The sequence below is a fragment of the Mastigoproctus giganteus genome, chromosome 10, assembly GCF_048544385.1.
Source record: "Mastigoproctus giganteus isolate SK-2022 chromosome 10, ASM4854438v1, whole genome shotgun sequence".
NCBI lineage: Eukaryota > Metazoa > Arthropoda > Arachnida > Uropygi > Thelyphonidae > Mastigoproctus > Mastigoproctus giganteus.
Genome location: NC_143584.1, coordinates 114,587,657 through 114,610,336, shown reverse-complemented (window position 1 = coordinate 114,610,336; position 22,680 = coordinate 114,587,657). Strand labels below are relative to the sequence as shown.

Below are 22,680 nucleotides of genomic sequence, written 5' to 3'. Positions count from 1 at the left end.
GCTCATGGAAAGCCTCAGGCTTTCCATGCACCCTAATATGGCTAATGATAATAATAATTTAAATGAAATTAAAATCACAGCTAAAGCTAAGATCATGATAAGATTAAAGTTAATGTTAAAATTATTGTTTATGTGTATGTGTATATATATATATATATATATTTTTTTTTTTAATTGTTTTGAGAGAGAAGGAAGGAATTGGATATAGAGGGATGTGGATTTTGCTGAAAATCAATTCGCCCAGTAGTATCATGAAACATCTACTAGTCCGTAGACGTGCGTGTAGCGGATACTGAAGTTGTTTTAATCTTGCTGTATTTATTTTTAGAAATTCATTAATTTTGGTGACATAATTTCAAAATTCCGATGCCTGATTATTTAGGGGATGATATGCGAAAGATGAAAAAGGAAGAAAAAGAAGAGAAAGAGGAAGATATCAAAGGTATCGTTGTAATGACAAAGCAGATTTTGAATATCATGGTATAATGGAATCTCCGAAATATAGCAATCTTGCGATCTGAAACTTTGACATATCTAAGAATTTATTTTCTACTGTATTTCGTCTGGACATGTTAGGCATGGTGGGGAAGCAACGTATGCATCATTTTTATACTCCCTCTATGCAATGAAATTACTGAAAGTCTTAGTAAACAGGAATGAAAAATTAAAATACTGTATATAAGTCTGGGTTATGGATCCGGGATACAATGGTAAACGTAGAGAAAACCGGCACCCATAATGAAAAATAGACAAAAAGGTTATTATTTGGTAGGGGAGTTGAGATATCAGGTGTAATAACCATGGAAGAATTGAGAGAACCTGTATGTTAAAAAGTTGTTTTAGCATACAGGTTCTCTCACTTCTTCCATGGTTATTACACCTGATATCTCATCTCCCCTACCAAATACACAAATAATAACATTTTTGTCTATATGTATATGCATATATATATGTTATATATTGGGGGCAGCAAAGTTTTTTTTTTGATTTTTGAAGGGGTTCCGTGAACTTTTTGATTTTTGAAAGGATCCGTAGATCTCAGTAGTTTGGGAACCACTGCTGTACAAGTTCTTGTTTACAATACATAGTACTGTAAACTAGAGCTTGTACGGTAATAAAATACAGTAAAGCATTGATAATCCGAACTACCTGGGACCGGGGGTAGTTCGGAATTTCAAGAGACTACAAAAAAAGGTTTAGTAAGTTTAAAAATAAAAACCAAGTTGTACTTACGTATATTTATTCGTAGGTAACATAACAAATGGAACTTTCAGCCACAATAACACCTATGTATAGGCCTTTAACGAAAATAATTTCTTATTTTTAGCTGTACCATTTTCGAACTTTGTTTCTTTGCTGCCAGATTGCTCACTCTTTTCAGCAAGAGTAGTGGAGTTGGACAGCATTTAGTTTGTTGCTCATACCTAGCCCTCGTGGGTAACACAGTTGGTAGCATCACCATCCTCCCCATCCCGAATGTAAAAGACCTGATTTCGAGACCCGTCGATAATGGGAGGGGAGGAATTTTTATGGGTCATTTTTCACAGCATGGCTGAGTTAGTCAGTCTTTTTCCTGGAAGCTTGGGTTTTTCATCAGGCAAACAGAAAATAGACCACACAACACGCAATATACAGATAGTATACACTGGGCAGTATGGCCTTAGTCACCGATGCTTCCAGAACCCAAACTACAACAGCAACAAACAGCATATTTGAGGGGTGAGTCATTAGATGGTCTCAGTTTTTCTCTTTTTTTTTTTTTTTTTTTTTGCACTGTCATCTGAATCAAGTTTTGATACAAATTTCAAAATTTTTTCCTTGTGTTTCATTTCTGTTATGGTTGACTTTCCAACCTTGTAAAACCTTGCTAAAGAAGACCCACTTTCTCCCTTTGGAAGTCTGTTTAAAATCTCAATCTTTGATTTAATTGTTAAAAATTTCTGCTTCCTTTTAAAAGATGAAGAAAAAGACCATAACTGCAGTATGGTAAAATAAAACTGCACGTGTTCAGAATCTCTTCATTCCTGTATCTGAACTTCATAAACTTTTTAATCCCCATCTCACTTGCGTGTATGTGTTAGTTGCAATTTATGCATGCCATGTTCTTTGTTATTGATTGATACTTGTCTTTTTTTCCTGCTTTAGATTTTATATCCCCAAAAAAAAAAAAAAAAATGTCAGTGAACAGAAATATTAAATTACGAAGTGTGTTGAATAACAAATTACAAATTGTTATGTTTCGTTAGTACTGTATATATATTAATTAATTAAAGCATAAATTTATTTTTATTTTGCTACCGTGTGAATAATATTCTTCTGATTTTCACGTATCATTTAATTTTGTTAACTGATGTGGTAAACAAAAGTATAAATTTGTGCTTTATATCTTCATTTTTATAGCCTGTGGATAATATTCCTGTGATTTTCGCTTATTGCAATTGCCATTTAATAGAATCAAATTCAATTCGCAGAGGCAATCACAATAACTGGTGCTTTCTGTAATTATTTTATGGCACCAGCATAAAAAAAAATAATGCTGGCTCTTTCAGATTATTGATGTTTGGATTTTTGACGCTCTACTGTACATAGTATTTCATTACCATACAAGTAAACCCCAGGAGCTCACATCTGGTGAGTATGGGCTTGGCACAACCAGGGTCCTGAGCTGAGTATCATCACTCTTCTCTTTCTTGGTGATTCCCTTCTACTTTGGACTCTCTCTTTCTCTTCTCTCTCTCTCTCTCTCTCTCTCTCTCTCTCTCTCTCTCTCTCTCTCTCTCTCTCTCTCTCTCTCCTTCCCAATGATTAACTCAGAAATTTTTTTTGGCTGGCGCAGCATAAGCCTCAGGCTTCCTTGCACCATATGGCTAATAATAATAATGTATAGTAATGAAAAGTTTCACTCAGTCCCCCCTTATTTATTATTTTTTTTTGCCTAGATAACCATGACATATATGATGAGCCAATCTTGCAGGGGGGGGGTATTAGAACCTTATGGGCTGGACTTTATGGGTGGGAGACCTGGAAATTTAATAGCTAAACTTGCAGTCAGGCCCGTTACTAATGCCCGTTACTAATGCTCGTTACTTGGTGCATTAGCCAGTAAAACCTGGTTTTTGTTGGTTTCCATATACACTAGATTCCATTTTTTTAAACTGTTTTTGTACTGTTGGATCCTGTTGTCAATTTTTATGGATTTCTTTTTCTGACAGATTTTTTGCAGAGTGTATATATATATATATATCTTTAATGAAATTATAAAAAAAAAAATTTATACAAAAGTTGGCAGGGGGGGTAAATTGACAGCTCTCAGGGTAGGTATGCTGCTCCAATGAGATCTGGAAAAATTAGACAGATGGGCTGAAAAGTGGCAATTGAAGTTTGGCAAAAATGCAGGGTACTGCATAAAACTAATAGTAATCCCCAAATAACATACCAACTGTATGGTACCACACTCAAGGTTGTAGAGAACAAAAAATACCTGAGGATATTTGTGCAGGCAGATATGAAGTTCTCTAAGCAGTACAGATGGGCTGCTGGGACAACTTATAGGGTTTTGTCATTGATATACAGGAATTTGTCAGCAGAGATAAGGAGGTAATTATTTTTCTGTATAAGGCAATGGCAAGGCCACATCTTTACTGTTGCATACAGGTCTGGCAGCCTTATTTTAGAAAGGATGTGGATCTGTTGGAACAGATGCAGAGAAGAGCGACACGATTAGCGAGGGAAACAAACAGGTGCTTTTACCAATAAAGTCTTGTTCTGCAAATTGTACAGTCTGGAAAGTGGCACCTATGATGAATTGATTGAATAAGCTGAGAGTGACAACACACAAAGGAGGCATGAATTTAAATTGTGGAAGAATGGTGTCAGGATAGATTTGCAGAAATTTTCTGTCAGCCAGAGGATAGTTGGAACAAACTTCCAACTGGTGTTGTGGATGTGGGAGTGTGAATAAATTTGAGGAGTAATTAGACAAGATATTAGAGTAGACAGACAAGTGATATGGGAAGTTGTCTTGGCCAAGAATGTATGTAAGCTTACTTTCTTGTAAAATTTGTCAATACTGATCCTAAAAAAATCAGAAATGCCTTTATAGGCCCACCGTTCATTGAATTTAATTGTTGATCTTGGGGGTAATGACTACTAATAATAGCAAAAAACTCTTCTGGAAGAAAGCAGACTTTCTTTCCATATACAAGGGGGTATCCAAAGGTTCGTACTCTTACCTAGAAATAATAGCCATAGAAAGGTGGAACTTTAATCCTTTTCTTTTCAAAAAGTCTGCACTTTTTGCCTGAAAACACAATTCCACTTCATTGATGACTTCCTGAGACGAATCAAAGCGGTGTCCATGCAATGGTTTCTTCATTGCACACCCAGCATTCGTCATTTGTCACCAGTGGATCAAAAAAGTTCTCAACATCTGCATTACATAAATCCAACAGTTGGCGAGAACATTGCATTCGACATTGCTTCTGCAAAGGTGTCAGCAATCTTGGAACCCATCTTGTGGAGACCTTAGACATATGCAGGTGGTCATGTAAAATGCTGTGGGCAGACCATAACTAATTCCCACTGCATTTGCAATAAATGAATTGTCACATGTCTGTCACTCAGCACCAGCTACTCAACCTTTGCAACTGTCTCACTCTTTGTGGATGTTGGTGGCTTTCCTTCTTTTGGCTCGTCAAAGTCACTTGTATGACCACACTGGAACTCCCGTTTTCACTTTTTACAGTGTTATAGGATGGACAATTCTGCCCACACACACAGCTTTCATTTCTTTGTCAATTTTCTGAGTGTTCTTGCCCTTGCAAATGCAGGAAATTGATCACTGCTTGATACTCCACTTTGTCAACCATAGTGTCCTTTCTCAGATTCCGGCCTCCACCTCTGGTGTGGGCAGAATTTTCCATCGTATGAATATGTAGACAACATATTAAAAATAGCATCTTCCTGCTAATGTTTAATCTAGATCAGGGTATGAACTTTTTGATACCCCCCCCTCATATAAAGCCCCCAAATAGCCATTTTGCATAATGATCATCCTTGATTGTCTTTCTGCTCGACTAATAGTATGTTGTTTATTTTTATGATATATTCTGGTCATCCAGATACCATGGGTGCTTGGAACAATTTCCATGAATAGATATCATGGAAAATTTGTTATGTCTATGTTTTCAGATCTAAATTTTGGACAGCCCAGTGGAATAATAAATAAGTTTTATTCAGAAAAGTTTTGGCCCTTTAGCAGTAACTGCCTTTTAAAAATGATTGCTGGAGATGGTTTAATACTAGCTTTCATCAGTTTCATTTATTAATTATGCAACACACGCACATGCACCCATTTATTGGTGCCTCCATAGCCAGGTGGGCAGGAGCAGCAGTGCATAGCACACGCTTCTTGATTAGACCGGGGTTCAAGCCTATGACCACCAAATATGGAGTATGCAGAAAGGTCAGGGAATGACCACCGCTTATCACCGGAGCAATATGGCCTTAGTTGCTAATGCTCCTAAAAAAAAAACCAAATAACAATAACAAACACCCATTTATTATTATTATTATTAGCCATATGGTATACGGAAGCCTAAAGCTTATGCTGTACCAGACGAGAGAGAGAGAAAGTAAAAGGGAATCACCAAGAAAGAGAAGAATAATGATATCCAGCTCAGGACCCTGGGTGTGCCAAGTCCATACTCACCAGATGAGAGCCCCTGTATTTTTCTCTCTCTCTCTCTCTCTCTCTCTCTCTGAGTTTACTTTGCATTAGCAACACCTTCCCCCTTGTGTACGAATGGACTGATCTGTGAAGCTGAAGATTCAAAGTCAGGAACAGCTGATATAAGATTGTAGTTTGCACATACATGGCAATCAGTTTTTGAGTGTCTGCAAGGAACAATGGGTTGGCATTAAGATCTTTCTGACTTTAAACACAACAAGACTGCCAGTATTTCAACAACACCGACATGGTTAATTGTTCCCGTTCTGTGGTGTCATGAGTCTTCATTTAGTGATGCATTGTTGCTGTGTTATGATATAAGACGAAACACAATGCTCACCACAGGCGTCAACCCCACTTTGACTAGAAATGCTTTTTTTTTTCTTTGCTTTTTTTTTCAATACTTTTAAAAGGTCTTGCAATGTTTCCACTTAATACTTTATTTCCTTTGCTTCCCATATTTTTGTAGTTTATCAGCAAGTGCTTTCTGAATAATGAATCGCTTTAAATTTGAAAAGATTTGGTCAACTCATGAGGAAGCTTTGTTGTTTATACGTGGCATAAAGGCGCCTCCGTAGCCAGGTGGGAAGGAGCAGCAGTGCGTAGTAGACCGGGGTTCGAGCCCGTCACCACCAAATACGGAGGATGCGGAAAGGTCAAGGAATGACCACCGCATATCCCGGAGCAATATGGCCTTAGTTGCTAATGCTCCTAAAAACCAAATAACAAACAAACAAACGTGGCATAAATTTATTAATTTCTGGGTGATGTGCAAACAAGGTAATCAGCACTATACATGGGTAAAGAAATCAGTGAAGCTTTCCTGAATTATTTGGAAAAATGGTGAAATAATATTTTATGGATAACTTAAATTTTGGATAATCGGAATTCAATTGTATATATATGTGTGTGTGTGTGTGTGTGTGTGTGTGTGTGTGTGTGTGTGCGTGTGCGCGCGTGCGCATACACACAGCTTTGCATTAGCAACACCTAATTAATACACATTATACAATGCATGGGTAGCACTACCACAGGACACCTGCAACATCTTGTATCAAATAGATATATGATCTTCTCAAAGACAACTGTATTGGTTCTTTCTTACTGTAAATGCAGTTCTTACTAGTTGCATTTGTTCTTTTTTTTTAACCTTTATAGTTTTCTGTTATAGCATTCGGTTTCTGTGGAAGCAGAAATCGGCACTGTGAAAGTTACAGAACAAATGCATATTTCTGTGCAAATCACTGCAAAGAAAAAAGTAGACAGTTGCTTGTTTAAAAAAATTCTCATTTTTTTTTTCTTTCAGTGCTCTATTTTGTTTTCCTGTATCTATTTTTTTTTTTTTTTTTTTTTAATTATTGCTATGAGCCTAAAAAGCTAGAAGTGATCAATCACTTCTAGTATGTCCATTTTTAGCCATCATGTTCCTCGTGGCCACATTCTTTTTCTTTTGGGCAGTGTAATTAACCCTGGAATGGTTGTGTGAGGTGTTGACACTACAAGCATTATAATACTATTAAATTAACATTTTTTGAATAAATCTGCTTTTGGATCCAAAATTCTTTTTAAAATTATATTGGTTTCCATACTTTGCCATAGTGGCTTTGGCATAAATTATGCCGGTGGCATGGCATGTCAAACAAAGTGGAGTCATTTTGATTTTGCCTCTGTACTGAGGTGAAATATCCATCCTGCATAACCAGCTCTGATCTGCTGCTTAGGCAAATTACCAGACATAGAATTAAATTTGCCACTCCTCCACCAGTCTGTCATATTTTTCCATTTTCATAAAAATAGTGATGAAATTGATTGCTGAATTTGAGGTTCAACTCTACTTCTATTCATTAAGGAATATGTGGGAAACCCAGGTCAGGAAAGAAATTACTTCTGCATCCATTGAGAATAAAAGTATTTTCATTTGAATCTGTAAGTGTCACACAAGGATCCTCAGAGGTGGTTGAAGCTGCAGAAGTATTTTTATTAGTATCATCCTGATTTAATCTAGGCTCAGGACTTCATTGCATAAGACAGCTTTTGAGATATATCTTATAGACTAAATGAGAATATTATTCGATAATTTTTTTGAGTTCAGATTATGAGGTTAGTATTGATAAAAGCAACACAAAGTAAGAAAACTTCATTTTTCCAGGATTATTTTAGCATAAGGTCCTCTATGATAGTATAGTGGGTTTGTCACTTATCTGTAGAGCAGTGTTTCCCAAACTTTTTTAGTCACGGAACACTTTTCATCTCACAGTATATTGACGGAACACTTACGAAACACAAGTTTAGCGGGAGTTTAGCCAAAGAACTGTTTGTAATATTTTATTACATACGATGCACTGTGCATCAGGAGCATCTTTATTTCTAATACATGTAAAGCCGAAATTCAAATAACTGTCATTATACTTTCGTTTTGGTCTTTTATTAGTTTGTTCCTGTTTTTTTTTTCAATTCGGATTTTTGGGGAACAAAAGGCTGCGATTGTTCATCCTCACTTTGAAGTGTGAAAATATTGTGTTCATTTTCATCAACCACAGTTGCACTACTAGAAGTACTTGCTTCTCGTTTTAAAGTTTCTTTTTTCAACCACAAATCCATGGTCATTTATTTTAATAATAGTATTTCGAAATACTGATAATTATCAAAAAAAATTTAAACAAGGAAGTGAGTTTAGTTATGATATTGGTTCGCTTCCCCCTCTCCTTCAACCCGTGTACTCCAGGCTAAATCGCATATGGGTGGTATATTCGATCACTGCATTGCTACTTTTTCGTAGATGGCATTACCTCTACGCATACTTTTCTATGCAAAGTCCGCCAAAATAAAGTCTTCCGCGTGCTATTCGATTATTAGTCTATGCCAGTTTATTAATAACCGAAAAAAAAATAATGTTAAAAATTATAATGATACAAAAGTGGTGTCCGCTACAAATATGCAAAATTTATTTATTTTATTTTTTAAATTATTCATTACGATTGTTCGCGGAACACTTGTTCACATCTCACGGAACACAGTTTGAGAAATGCTGCTGCAGAGGTTTGGGTTCAGATCCCATCAGTGACTGGAGGAATTCTTAAAGGCCTTTTCAATTGTGGGTGAAGTCAGCCTGTCTTAGGCCGAAATGGAACCCCTTCCTCCTTCAGTTAGCCTGAATTTTTTGCAAATCAGCCAGTGAGCATACAACGAACAGACAGAAGTACACATAAGTTACTAGTGTGAACTAGTATACTATGACCATTGCATCTAATGCACCAGGAGACTTCTAACCAGAAATGTGTTATGTACATTTGAATTTGTCCTAAAACTAGTTCATAATTTTTATTGTGTTTCTTGACTTGAATACTTATTTTTTTATTATTAAAAGTTTATAGATTTGTTAATAACATATATAACATCATGTAATGGGATAAATCATTTATTAATCAATTGCAGCATTTATACCTTCTAGTCCTATTTATTTAGCTCATATTTTATTTTGAGATAAACTGTCTTATGATCTTAAATGATTTTATTTCAGCTCTAGATGAGGGAGATATAGCTTTATTGAAAACATATGTAAGTAATTGTTCAATATTATTATATAGTATTTTTTATAAAGAAAAATAAGTGTTATGTTATAATGAAGTGATTTATCGTGTTTTCTCATAATCAATAATACTATGTAGGACTTGACACTGGAATTGACATTTCTCAAACTGAAAATTGGTGAAATAATGAGCATGTAAACGTGAGTGTAGATGAGCATGTAAACCTGACATTTCATGGTACTTCCCATACCATTTTTTCAGTGACTCTAATGACAGCAGAACAGGTAAATTATAGCGATTGATTTACATAAAGAACACCTCAGTCCTAATCACTGACAGGCTCAGAAAACACAGACTGTATATATATATATATATATATATATATATATATATATATATATATATATATATATATAAAGAATCTTTCATTATTGGTATTACTAATAATAATAACCAAAATAATGGCATACAGCTAGACAATAAACACATACATATTTTCAAAAGCAGCGTATGGCAGCAGATAAAAAACAAAAATAAGTACAGTCAGTCCTCGTATAACACGTGTTTACATTACACGAATTCGATCATACACGATATTTATAAATAGGGGAACGATATCTTATATAACACGAACCGAATTAGCTTATGCACGATTCGCCTTTGTGTTTACAAGAAATGGCAGTCGAACGCAGAATCACCTCAACCGAACGCAACACGATAGGAATGAAGAGAAGATTCTGAAAATGTATTTATGTTTCTTATATCAGTGAAGGGGAAACACATTTCACCATAATAACGTAAAAACCCACACAATTCCAGCTATCGGTATTATTGCAAATGCAATTAGATCAAGTTTACTACCAGTTTATAACAGATTCCACTAACAGAAACACAACTGGAAATTGTTTTTATTGTTTTATGGTAGTAACCCCTAGAAATGTGCTTTAGTAAAATGTGAGGTGTTAATATTGTATCTCTGCCTTTACGGTGTTGTTTATTCAGTTGGTACACGCGCACAGCTTTGTTTATGTGTATCAAGCGTGCCTCCTCGTTTTGTAATTTTGCTTTATTCCCTAAAAATGAGTAAAATACTTAAAAAGTGTGAAAAGGAAGCATCCTGGTGAAGACACTACAGATTCAGAGAGAAAAAGAAAAGCAATATCGATAAACAGAGGCAGGTGGACTGGGTCAAAAATTCTTACCCGGGAAAATTTATAGTGGCCTCATACTAGCGTTTATGGCCAGAGTCACACCGGCCTCTGGCCAACCGGGGTTTCCCTGGTAAGGCTTATGGCCAGTCTGCCTCTGTCGATAGAGAAAAAATATGAAATTGTGAAACGCTTTGAGCGAAATGAAACACCATGTGATATTGCACGTGCTACAGACCTAAATGAGGCAACGCCGAGAATTACAGAGAATGCAGAGAAAATAAAAACAACTTTCATAGCAGGAACAACTCAAAGTGTAATTAAAATCCATTAGATTAAGACACAAGAATTGGAAGAGATGGAACGGCTGTCATCTGTTTGGATAGAAAATCAAACAAAAAACAAGTTTGCTTACGATAGAAGCAAAGGCATTAGCAATATTTTATTACGTAATAGTCGTAATAAAATACGTAAGTATTTCATTACGATTATTTATTGTGTTTGGTAATGTTTTGGTTACAAATGTGTGTTCAGTCTTGGGTGGTCGGCACCTAACCCTATTTTTCCCATAGGGCCTGTTGTTCATATTGCACGAGGGTTTCTAGAAACACAACTATCGTGCTATACGAGGACTGGCTGTATATCTCGATAAAAGACCCCCATCCTCCTCCTAACATACCCTTGAACCCACCCACACAACTAAGACTCTCACAAAGATTAGCCGCCAAACAAATATCTAATTCTACAACATCCAAGTCCCTATTCTCGTTCTAAATACCCTTACCTTCAACAACAAACTAATCTAGGCTTGGCCCAGGAGACCCTGGAGTTTTAGTTCAAAACATTCTTAGTTTGAGAGTACAGTACAGGACATATAAATATAATGAATTGTAACCCACTGTCTTGTTATGTGAGGCTAATGTTTCTATAAAGACAGCATCACAAGAGTGTAAGTATTCATAGTTATCCATTTACTTAATGTTAACTTATGTAATTTTAATTATTAATGTTATTAACTAAATTAATAACTAAAGTAAAATTACTTAAAACTTTTAAGCTATTTGTTAACTAATTCAAGATTAAACCTTCACAAATATGAAATGCATAATCAAATTAACAGCTTTTTGTAAATCAAGTCACCATAATTTACCTGTTCTGCTATCATTACAGTCACTGAAGAAATGATACAGGAAGTACCACGAAATGTCTGAGAATAATCCGAAATTCTTTAAGAAATTAAAGGCAGATTACACTCCACACAGGTTTAAGTGCTTATTCCACTAATTTCCATTTCTTGATATAACTGCTCTGTGCTGCTGAAAGAATATTTAAGATTTCTCAAACTGCAAGTTAAATTTTATTAGTCTTTTTTTTCTAAAGACAGAATGTTGTAAATAAAAAAATAAAAAAAATTCTGTTTATACTCCGGCACAACAACCAAGTCAGTGGAGTTTACAATAAATCGTCAATACAAATATTTATCGTATTTAGTAGTCATGGGTTTGAACCCCGGTCCACTCAAGGAATGCGTACAATGCACTCTCGCTCCTGATCACTGGGCTACGTCAGGCCTATAGTATTGCATTATACATAAAGCCCCACTAATTTGAACCCTCTTTAATTCAAAACTGCCTTCTTTTTTAATATACAAGGTTTCATAAATGTACAAGATTAATATTATGTACAAGGTTTCATAAATGTACAAGTTGCAAAAAATTAATATTATTCAATGATAAATCTTTACATTGTTAATATTCTTCAATATAGCCTTATTTAACCACACACACCAGAAGCAGTTTTGGAAACCTTTTTTTTTTTTGACTGCTTTTAGCTATAATATGTCATGTTTGATTAGATTTCTTGAATTGACTCATTTTCCTTTCACATTGTAATGAGTATTTCTTACCTCATTATTTCTTACAAAAGTAAAAGACTAAGACAAAAATAAAGCAGATTTCTTATGTTTATGATTGTTTTAATAGTCAGCAGTGATATCCATAAACTGTGCATGAAATGAATTATAATATTCGTTTTACTTGTGCTGAAGTATATCCTGTTCAGTAATGGTTTCAATAAATAAATTAAAACAGCATTATACACACCTGAATATTAAAATTATTGTACATTTAGAAATTTCTTTGATAATTTTAAGCAGTTTCATATTTATAATTTATTTACTTACTTGTAACTAATATTTAATGCATTTGCTCACTTCACATTATTGAAAATGAATAAAGCAGTTCAATGCGAGTTTGGACTGTTTCCCATTTTTTGTCGTTAATTGGTTGTCAGTGCTGTAGACAGATGAAGTTAGTATTTATAAATACTTTTTTGAATGTGTAATATGCTTGACAATATAACAGGAATTATAGAAAGGGAAAGAGTTAATAAAAAACAATTTTAACATTCAGGAGTTAACGTGAGTTTTGTGGCTTTGAGCAACGAATTTTAATTCCTTTATGTAGGTAATTGTTCTGGAAGGATAGTGATTTGTTCAGTATTTAGTATTAGTAGTGCTCCACAACACCAGGAAGTTTGTTCCAACAATCAACTACTCACTGGCTAAAAGCAAATTTCTACACATCTATCCTGCAACTATCCTTCCTCGATTTAAATATATGTGCTTACTGAATCCATTCAAACCCTTAAATACCTCAGTCAGGTCTTCTTGCAGACTAGTTTATAGGTTCTGCAGTTTGCAAAACTGAAGCCTTTCTTAGTAAGAGCATCCTTTTGTTCCTCTCACTAATCTCACTGCCTTTCTCTGCACCCATTCCAACAGACCAACATACTTCCTGAAACGAGGCTTTCAGACCTGTATGCAGTACTCAAAATGTGGCATAACCATTGCCTTATAGAACAGGATAAGCAGCCTGTTGTATAAACCTCTTCTAGCTGTCTGTCTTCACTGTTCAGGAACCTTCATGTCTTGACAATTTAAATTACCCTCAGGTCTTTTTAATTTCCACTACCCTCAGCATTGTACTGTGGTGTTTCTGGAAATCCATATAAACCATCAAAAATAAATAAAGAAAATATTAAAATCGAAGATTAGAATATAGTTAATGCTCTACTGTAAAACAGCCAGTGTAGAGATACAGTACTTTCTTTCACCGAATAACGATGTCAAGAACCACACAAACTGTACGAAGAAAAATCAGTAACTACCCACACAATATGTCAAGAACAACTCTTGGTTTTACATAATCACTTCCTCTGCACATGCGTCAATTATGATATGGCAAAAGAGTGATAAAATAAACCACAGCCTGATAAATGGCATTTTTTGTATGTATTTATATATGTCCGATTTTTGATTTGTTAAGCATCACAACTTGCATGAACAGAGTAATTATAGAAAGGTTTCGATACTCTTTTTTGTTAAAACTCTTTTAGAGGCTTCTAATTTACTCTGACAGTTTTTTTTAGATTGAAAAAATAAACCAAGCGATTTCTTTGTTCCTATATACGTTAACATCGGTTGCAGATATACAAATATACTGAAATAATTCCATGATTTTTTTTTTTTTTCTTTTCATTAACAATAAAGCTACAATTAACTCTATTCCTAAAAAAAAAAAAAAAAAAACCTCTCCCTTCCCTATTTCCCTCTCTAAAAAAAAAAAAATAAAGCAAGTATTTTTAACATTTGATTAAATAGCAAAATTGATAAAGATAAAACAAACAACATTCAGTGTACATCACTTATTGTAATCATGGATTATGTTATCACTTCTATGAAGTCCCGATTAGATGTATAAGGACTAATACATAGGGGGGGAAAATTATTTTTTGTTTTGCCACACTTTACACATATGCAGTGTAAGTGATTACGCAACATCCTGATTTCTTCTTAAAATCCAACCCCTTACTGCTGTTGCTTTATACCACTGTTTCTCAACCTTTTCGCTGCTGCTAAAAGGAAGTTATTTCTGTTGGGTATATTTAATAATGCACTTATTATTTGTGTAGTATAGGTGAACAGATCTAGTACTAAGAATCAAAACATGATGTCACATTGACAGCCAGAAGGTGCATGAACTGGCACAGCGTAAATAAACATATTTTTTGTTTGAATTAATTTTTATTATAAAACTTGGATTTATTAATTTTTTTCAAGGCCACGCTACGTCAAGGAACTGGGTATATTCTTACCACATGTAAACAATATCCAAAAATTTCATTAATTCATAGAGAATGCTTCTCATCCCAATCTTTTCTTACTACTTAGTACACCGTGAATTGTCAAGCCAATAGAACAAATTTATCTGTGAAAAGATCTAAACCTGCCAAACACTTCCTCGTTAATTTCACAAATAAATATGGTCTCGGTTCTAATATCAGTGATGTCCATTTCCACTTACAGTCTGCCAGACCCCCTTATAATTTTTCTGACAGAATCCTGGTTATCTGTTGATTCAACCACTGCTCATCTCAGTTGTCTGAATTATTCTCTGTATGATTCCTTTCGCTTCAAAGGCAGTACTTGTGCATATGTCTGTTCTGATATTCCCTGTCAGAGACTTAGTAATTTGGAATCTCCTCTTTTTGATATTCTCTGACTTAAAATCTCTCTACCACATTCTGTCAAATTCATCTGTTGCCTCTATCATTCACTGAACTCCGCTAATCACTTAGAACTCTTTTATTTCCTCTCTTTGAAACTTGACTTTCTCCAGTCCAACTTTCCTAACAATGAGTTAATTTTTTTGGTGATTTTAATGTTCACAACCCAGCTGGCTTCCGCTTTCTAGTTACACGGACCTAGCTAGTCAAGATGCTGTGAGGGTTTTGCAATTACTAATTACCTTGCATAGATTGTTCATTTACCTACCAGAATATCAGATAGTTCTAACCACAGCCAACATACTTGATCTTTTTCTCACAAACACCCCTTCTAAGTACATGGTCAAGATGAGTGGTCCTCTAGGTACCTCAGATCACAACTTGCTGATGATCTCTTCTCCAATGTAGCCTTTATCTTGTGGCTCTTCTCAACTTTGTGTTGTTCAGCATTATAAGAATGCAAAATAGGATGATCTGCGAGATTTCTTTTCATTTCCTTGATCGGATTACTGTTTCAAATCTTCTGATGTCAATGTTCGCCTGATTCATATCAGTGAATCCTTTAGAATAGAATCCTCTATTCCACACTCCACCTTAAAATCTCATCCTTTATCTAAACGTTGGTTTTCTAATAAATGTGCTAAGACTGTTCAAGAGAAGAATGTTGCATATATGCACCATTCTTCTCTTGATCAATACAAGCCAATTTTACGATATATCATAATTGGCTTGTATCCAAATCTCTAGGTTCATTTTCTGCCTACACCAAAGCTTGCAACAATTGTAAATCAGTCCAAACTAGATTTCAAACAGTCTAAGAGTAGAATACTTGCATCTTGTCCAAATGGTAGCCGAGTATTCTGGTCTCTGGTCAAAGCTATTGGCCTTAACTTTTGCCCATCTCTGTTCCCACCTCTATCAAAACCAGATGGTTCCATTGCAACTTCATCCAAAGATAAAGCTGACCTGCTAGGATTCTATTTTTTGTTCCAACTCATGTACTGATGATCTTGGTAGACCACCTCCCACAATGGGCGCCTCCGTAGCCAGGTGGGAAGGAGCAGCAGTGGGTACCACACGCTTCTTGATTAGACCGGGGTTCGAGCCCGTCACCACCAAATACGGAGGATGCGGAAAGGTCAAGGAATGACCACCGCATATCCCTGGAGCAATATGGCCTTAGTTGCTAATGCTCCAAAATAAGAAACAAACAAACCTCCCACAATTACCAGTACACTCTATTCAGTGCTTCCTGTTGTCTTCCATCAGAAGGATTTTGATTAATCTTGATGCTAAGAAAGCACCAGGTCCTGATGGTATTTCTCCACTTGCTCTCAAAACCTGTGCTCCGAACTTACTCTTGTTCTGTGTCACATTTTTTAATTTTCTTATTCCAAAGGTGTTTTTCCTTCTGCTTGGAAATTTGCTCATATCTAGTCAGTTCCTGAAAAGGGTGACAAATTCACTTACTTCTACTCTTTCTAAAGTAATGCAGAAATCAATTAACCGCCAACTCTTAAACCATCTAGAAACCTTCCATCCGATCAAAGATCGCCAGTATGGTTTCCATTAGCGTTGATCCACTGGTGATATTCTGTTTTTTTTTTTTTTTTGTTTTTTTTTACTCATCTACAGACAAATCAGTGGAAAAGTTTGATGAAACTCCAGCAGTTGCTCTTGACATTTCAAATGCTTTTGATCATGTTTGGCATTAAGGTCTTCTAAATAAGCTTCCATCTTATGGTTTGCCAACTATTTTTTGTAATTGTGTACAGTTTTCTCTCTGACTACTCACTCCAGGTGATGGTAGATGGCTCTCTGTCTTCTAACTTCTTCAATAATGCTGGTGTTCCCCAAGGTTCAGTACTTTCTCCCACTCTTCCCTCGACAATCTTCAATGGAAGAGTAGGAGAAATGACCTTCTTCCATTGACCAGAAATTCTATCCATAGTTTTGCTGAAGATAGCACATTGCATTGCACTTCCCAGTTTGAGAAACCTTGCCCTGCACAAACAGCTTCAACTTCTCAAATATCCTGTGCCTATTCCTTAAATGCTGATCTCCAGGTAATTCTCCATTGAAGCAAAGATAACTTAGTTAATTTTAATCCTCTAAAACTTAGACCTGTCTTATGTCTCGCTAAAAGTAACAAAACAAAAATGCCAAAAGCTACAGCAACATGTTCGAGAGGCAACCAGAGGGAGTAATACTCTTGATTTGATTATCAGCAGTGATTAGTCAAATATGGAGGATGCGGAAAGGTCATGGAATGACCACCGCATATCCCCGGAGCAATATGGCCTTAGTTGCTATTGCTTCTAAAAAAGCGCCTCTGTAGCCAGGTGGGCAGGAGCGGCAGTGCGTAGCACACGCTTCTTGATTAGCCCGGGGTTCGAGCCTGTGACCACCAAATACGGAGGATGCGGAAAGGTCAGGGAATGACCACCGCATATCCCCAGAGCAATATAGCCTTAGTTGCTAATGCTCCTAAAAATCAAAAATAACAACAATAACAGCTCCTAAAAAAAAACAAAAAAAAAAAAAAAAACAGTCGGTGATTAGTCATGTATTAAGAATTTGCAGATAAAGGAACCACTGGGTGACAGTGATCACAATGTACTGATGTGAGAATTATTTAAAGTTCTAACTACCATCAAGGCTAAAGGAAAGGGCTTTTGCTTTCGTAAAGGTGACTACAGGGGTCTCAGACAGTTTTTAAATTCTGTACAGTGGGATCAACTGATGATGTTACCAATGTTGAATTCTAAATGGGAAGCCTTCAGGGATTTAGTTTTGGAGGCTAGTAGGCTTTTCATTCCAACTGAGAAATGGTGTTCAAGGTTTAGGCCTAAATGAATTTGTAATGAATTAATTAGGCTCGTGGCAGAAAAGAAAAATGTATGGGATGCATATAAAGTATCAGGTGACAGAGGCCTATGGCAGATATAAACTAGTCTGTAATCAAGTCACAAAGAAGGTTAGGTAGGCGAAGGCAGATTACAAGAAATTTTTGGCAAAGGATACAAAGAAAAACAGCAAAGAATTCTTTACTTATGTAAACTTTAGAAGAAAGAGGATGAATCAGATTAGTCCACTTAACATAGATGGTTCGACTGTTGATGATCCTGCTCAAGTAGCTGATAAACTGAATGAGTATTTTGCATCTACATTCACAAATGAGGAGTTATTCAATGAGGGGAGTGCCAGAAGTTTATCAGACTCTAACAGGGAGCTAAGTGATTTTGTAGGCGCCTCCGTAGCCAGGTGGGAAGGAGCAGCAGTGCGTAGCACACGCTTCTTGATTAGACCGGGGTTCGAGCCCTTCACTACCAAATACGGTGAATGCAGAAAGGTCAGCGAATGACCACTGCATATCCCGGAGCAATATGGCCTTAGTTGCTAATGCTCCAAACAACAGAGCAAAGTGGAGGAGAAATTGTTGAAGTTAAACATAAAAAAGGCACCTTGGTTGGACGGCATCTATCCAGTTATATTAAAGGAGGCAGCAAAGGAAGTAAGCAAACCCTTGGACTGGTGGTCCCCATGGTCTGGAGGTGTGCAAATGTATCACCAATTCACAAAGGGGATTCAAAAGGTTACACAAGTAACCTTTTGAGTGGGAGACGACAGAGAGTGGTAATCAATGGACACTGCTCTTCATTGGCAAATGTTATTGGTGGAGTTCCCCAGGCTTCGGTGTTGGGCCCATTGTTGTTTTGTTTATTTATCAATGATATTGAAGGTATATCAGGTTTAATGTCCAAGTTTGCAGATGATACAAAGGTTGGCAGTGTTGTTAACCACAGTAAAGACAATATGCTACCAACTGGAACTAGATAAGTGGGCAAATGAGCTGAGAAGTGGCAACTGAAATTTAATATTGACAAATGCAAAGTACTACATATGGGTAGCAATAACCGAAAAGAAACATACCAGCTGTGTGGTACTACACTCAGGAAGTGAAAAGTTAAAAAAAACACCTGGGGGCAATTGTGCAGTCAAATATGAAGTTCGCTGAGCAGTGCAAATGGGCTGCGAGGGCAGGTCATGGAGTCTTGTCGATATATAGGAATTTTGCTAGCAGGGACAGAGAGGTGATTATCCTGTTATACAAGCCAATGGTCAGGCCACACCTAGAGTACTGTGTACAGGTCTGGTGGCCTCAATTTAGGAAGGATGTAGAGTTGCTAGAACGAGTACAAAGAAGGGCAACAAGATTGGTGAGGGGAACAAAGGGGGTGCTCTTACCAAGAAAGGCTTAAGTTCTGCATATTGCATCACCTGTAGAGTAGGCACCTGCGAGGTGATCTGATTGAGGTGTAAATAGCCTTGAATGGGTTGAGCAAGCTGAATGTTGATGGGATTCTTCCTCTTACTCAGATTAAGAACCTGAGGGGGCACAGTTTCAAATTGAGGAAACACAGTTGTAGGTTAGATGTGCGGACACTTGCCTTTAGCCAGTGGGTAGTTGATTGGTGGAACATATTTCCATCTTTTGTTGTGGAAGTTGTTAGCCTAAATAAATATAAGGCTGAGCTGGACAGGCATTTGGAATGAATGAAGAGGTGAAATGGGAGGTGTTTTTGTTTTTTTTTTGTCTGATGCTGTATAAGCTTGCTTTCTTGCATCATATGCCTCTACTAATGCTAAAAGAATTCTTCTGCTTCTGTGCTTATCTTCAATGACACTCTGATTTCTGGGCAAGATCATATATCTCTGTTGGGGATTACCCTGACTTCTAATCTCTCTTGGCATAAGCACATTACAAAATACTGCTTCCTCTGCATCTAAAAAACTGGGTTTTCTTTTTTGCTCTCAGTGTTACTTTTATTCCAAAAGCTGTTCACTCTGTACAAATCTGCCCTTCCAAGGAATATAGTTCCCACATCTGGGGCAGTGCCCACAAAACCTGCCTCAAGCTTTTAGATTTTGTTCAGAAGAGGGCAGTTAGGTTAATTAATCATCTCTAACAGTCTCTCCACTCTTTGTTTCATAGATGTTCTATTTCTGCTGCAATGCCTTTTCTATAGATACTTCCATGGGCACTGTTCTTCTGAATTGGCTTCTATATTTCCTTCTCTCTCTCTTCGAAAGCAGTATGAACATGTGCTACAACCCGTCAACATCCTTTTACCACTCCACTTCAAGCTCAATGAACCAACTTTTCTTCTTCCTCATTTATTCATTCAACTTCTGTTTTTTCTGGAACAACCTTCCTTCATATGTATTTCCTGGAAATTAAAATCTGCAGAAGTTCAAGTCTAATGTCAACAAGTATTTTCTTTCATCTTCTCAACCTTCATCCCATGCACGGTAATACTAAGTACTATTGGTTCTGACAACTCTTGTGTTTGGGGTTTTCATTAAAAAAAAAAAAAACTTTTTGTGTTGTATTATACTTCACTCTCTCATTGGTAGTCTGGCTTTGTGTCTGGCAAGTGCTTAAGCTTTCTCAGTTTTATTTCTTTACTGTATTAGGTCCTACATGGTGCAAGTCTGTTGCTTCAATGTGCTGTTCTTTTTTTGTCATTTGCTTTCTGTTGCAATGATTTGCATGGCATTTGAAATGCAGCATTTTCCACAACTATTGTTGCGAGTGGCCTCTGATGAGAATGGACTCAATGGTTGTCTGTTTTTCTATTGTTAGTTGTTTTATTCATCTGTTGTACTTTGGCAGTTGGCTTATTGTATTTTGTCATGATGTTTCGCATTTTTTGGCCTCTGCATCATCAGGTGTGCACCAGTCTAAATTTATTATTTATTAACTTGTAATTTTGGTTATATTTGCCTTTTATTTAAATGTTCTAAATTTTTGGTACATTTTCCTTCCAATGTGCTTATTTTTTCTCTCTCTCTTTTTTTTCTTCTGATTTTTGCTTTGTTGCACTACTTTCTTTGTTTAACTTTGTTATTCTTTAATTTTTTCTATGCTTTTTCCATTTTGCCTACTTCCTATTTTGCTCAACATACATTATAATTCAGGCTACATATGGTTGGCTATGCTTATGCAGCCTCTAACGTTTTCCAGTATTTCTTTATTGCTTTAATTTTCCAGCCACTTTGTTTTTCTTCAGGGACCACTAATTTTAATATTTTTATATACAGGTAGTTCTCAACTTTACAAGTTAATTCATTCCTAACGCACACTCATAAAGTGGGAATTTATTTCCTATAAACATAATGTTAAAAATAGGGGTTACGTTATCAACGATAAAATTAGTTAGCTAATTAGTTTATGTTTAAACAATGATTGATTTTTCCAAAGAAATGAAAACTTAGCCTGTAAAATCAAGCAAATTATAATAATAGAGAGATTATTTGTGACTTACAAATGTTAAAGAATGTTTATTCTTCATCATCATCATCTACTAAATGCACACTCGTTGATCATTCATTATTGGCTAGGCACTCTTTGGTTTGTTGCACAAGGAGTCATCATCTTCAGAAATGCTTCAAGAGCATTTATTTCCAAGATAATCTTCTCTTTTCTTTATAAATTTCAATAGATGCATAAGCATTTTTTAACGTAATGCACAAATTGCAACTAATGTGATTTGCGTGGAGTAACAAGTTTACGAAGCTTAAAAAAATAAAAGGAATGAAGAGAAGACTGAAAATTTATGTTTTTTATATGATTGAAGATTTCAGTAAAGGGCAAACACATTTCACCATAATAACGTAAAAACCCATACAATTCCAGCTATCGGTATTTTCACAAATGCGATAACATGGAGTTTACTACCCATTTATAATTGCTTGCAGTAACAGAAAAGCACAAGAAACCCAGAAAGTGCAAATTGTTTTTATTGTTTTATGGTCGTGACTTCCAGAAATGTGCTTTAGAAAAATATCACAAAGCAGTTCAAAATTGGTTCTTATAACATATGATAACAATGAACATGTAGTGCATTTAATGATTTGAATTGGTAACTAATACAATTTACACTATAAAAACAACCTTTTAGGGAGTTATATAGCAAAAATTTTAACTTCCGAGGTTGTGGAATGAATTACCAAAAAACAGTGTGTTAGGTTCACATTACAATATTTTCGCGATACGATGGTAACGGATTAATATTGTAAAGCATGGTACACTGTATTGTATAGCTACTTATGTGGTTTGAAATATTTATTAATTTAACATTCATTTTTTGCAATTAATGTTCATATTTTCGATTTTGTTGATACTTGGGGAAAAAAACTCGTAAACCCGGGAACTCGTAAAGCGAGAACTGCTTGTATATATTTACACACACATAAATTGAATTTATGAGAAATTGAAGAGGTATGTTAAAAAATCATAATATAGTTTATGGACTAGGGACACTACATTTTTTGGCAGAAGGAACCCAACAACCATAATGGATATATAAGTTAATTGAGCGGATGAGAATAGAAAATGAACTACAAATAGGTATTGGAACTACGAAAAATATGAGATAATTATAAGGAAGTATTTATTGCTGAAAAACACATGATTTCAACTTCTTCTTCGTCAAGGGTCAACCATCGATATCAGAGGAAAGACAGCAAGAAGTAGTAGGGCCTTTAGGTAGTTGTAAGGGGATTTTGAATTTTCAAAATTCCCTTACCACTACCTCTGTTTGTAAGCATATATTTCATGTCAGAAATGGGTCCTACTTCTTGCTGTCCTTCCTGTGATTTCAATGGTTGACCCTTGACGAAGATGTTGAAATCATGCATTTTT

The 22,680-nt window shown here is 35.8% G+C and overlaps 1 protein-coding gene across 1 annotated transcript in view; it reads left to right on the top strand.

The window, feature by feature from the left end:
• The first annotated feature begins 216 nt into the window (after positions 1-216).
• Rpt1 (26S proteasome regulatory subunit Rpt1) overlaps positions 217-22,680 on the top strand; it is a 108,995-nt gene continuing 86,531 nt past the window's right edge. Inside the window, exons 1-2 of the mRNA XM_090383450.1 lie at positions 217-442; positions 9,249-9,286. Coding sequence (XP_090239576.1) covers positions 367-442; positions 9,249-9,286 — 114 coding nt within the window. The 5' untranslated portion in view covers positions 217-366. The remainder of the gene's footprint in view (positions 443-9,248; positions 9,287-22,680) is intronic.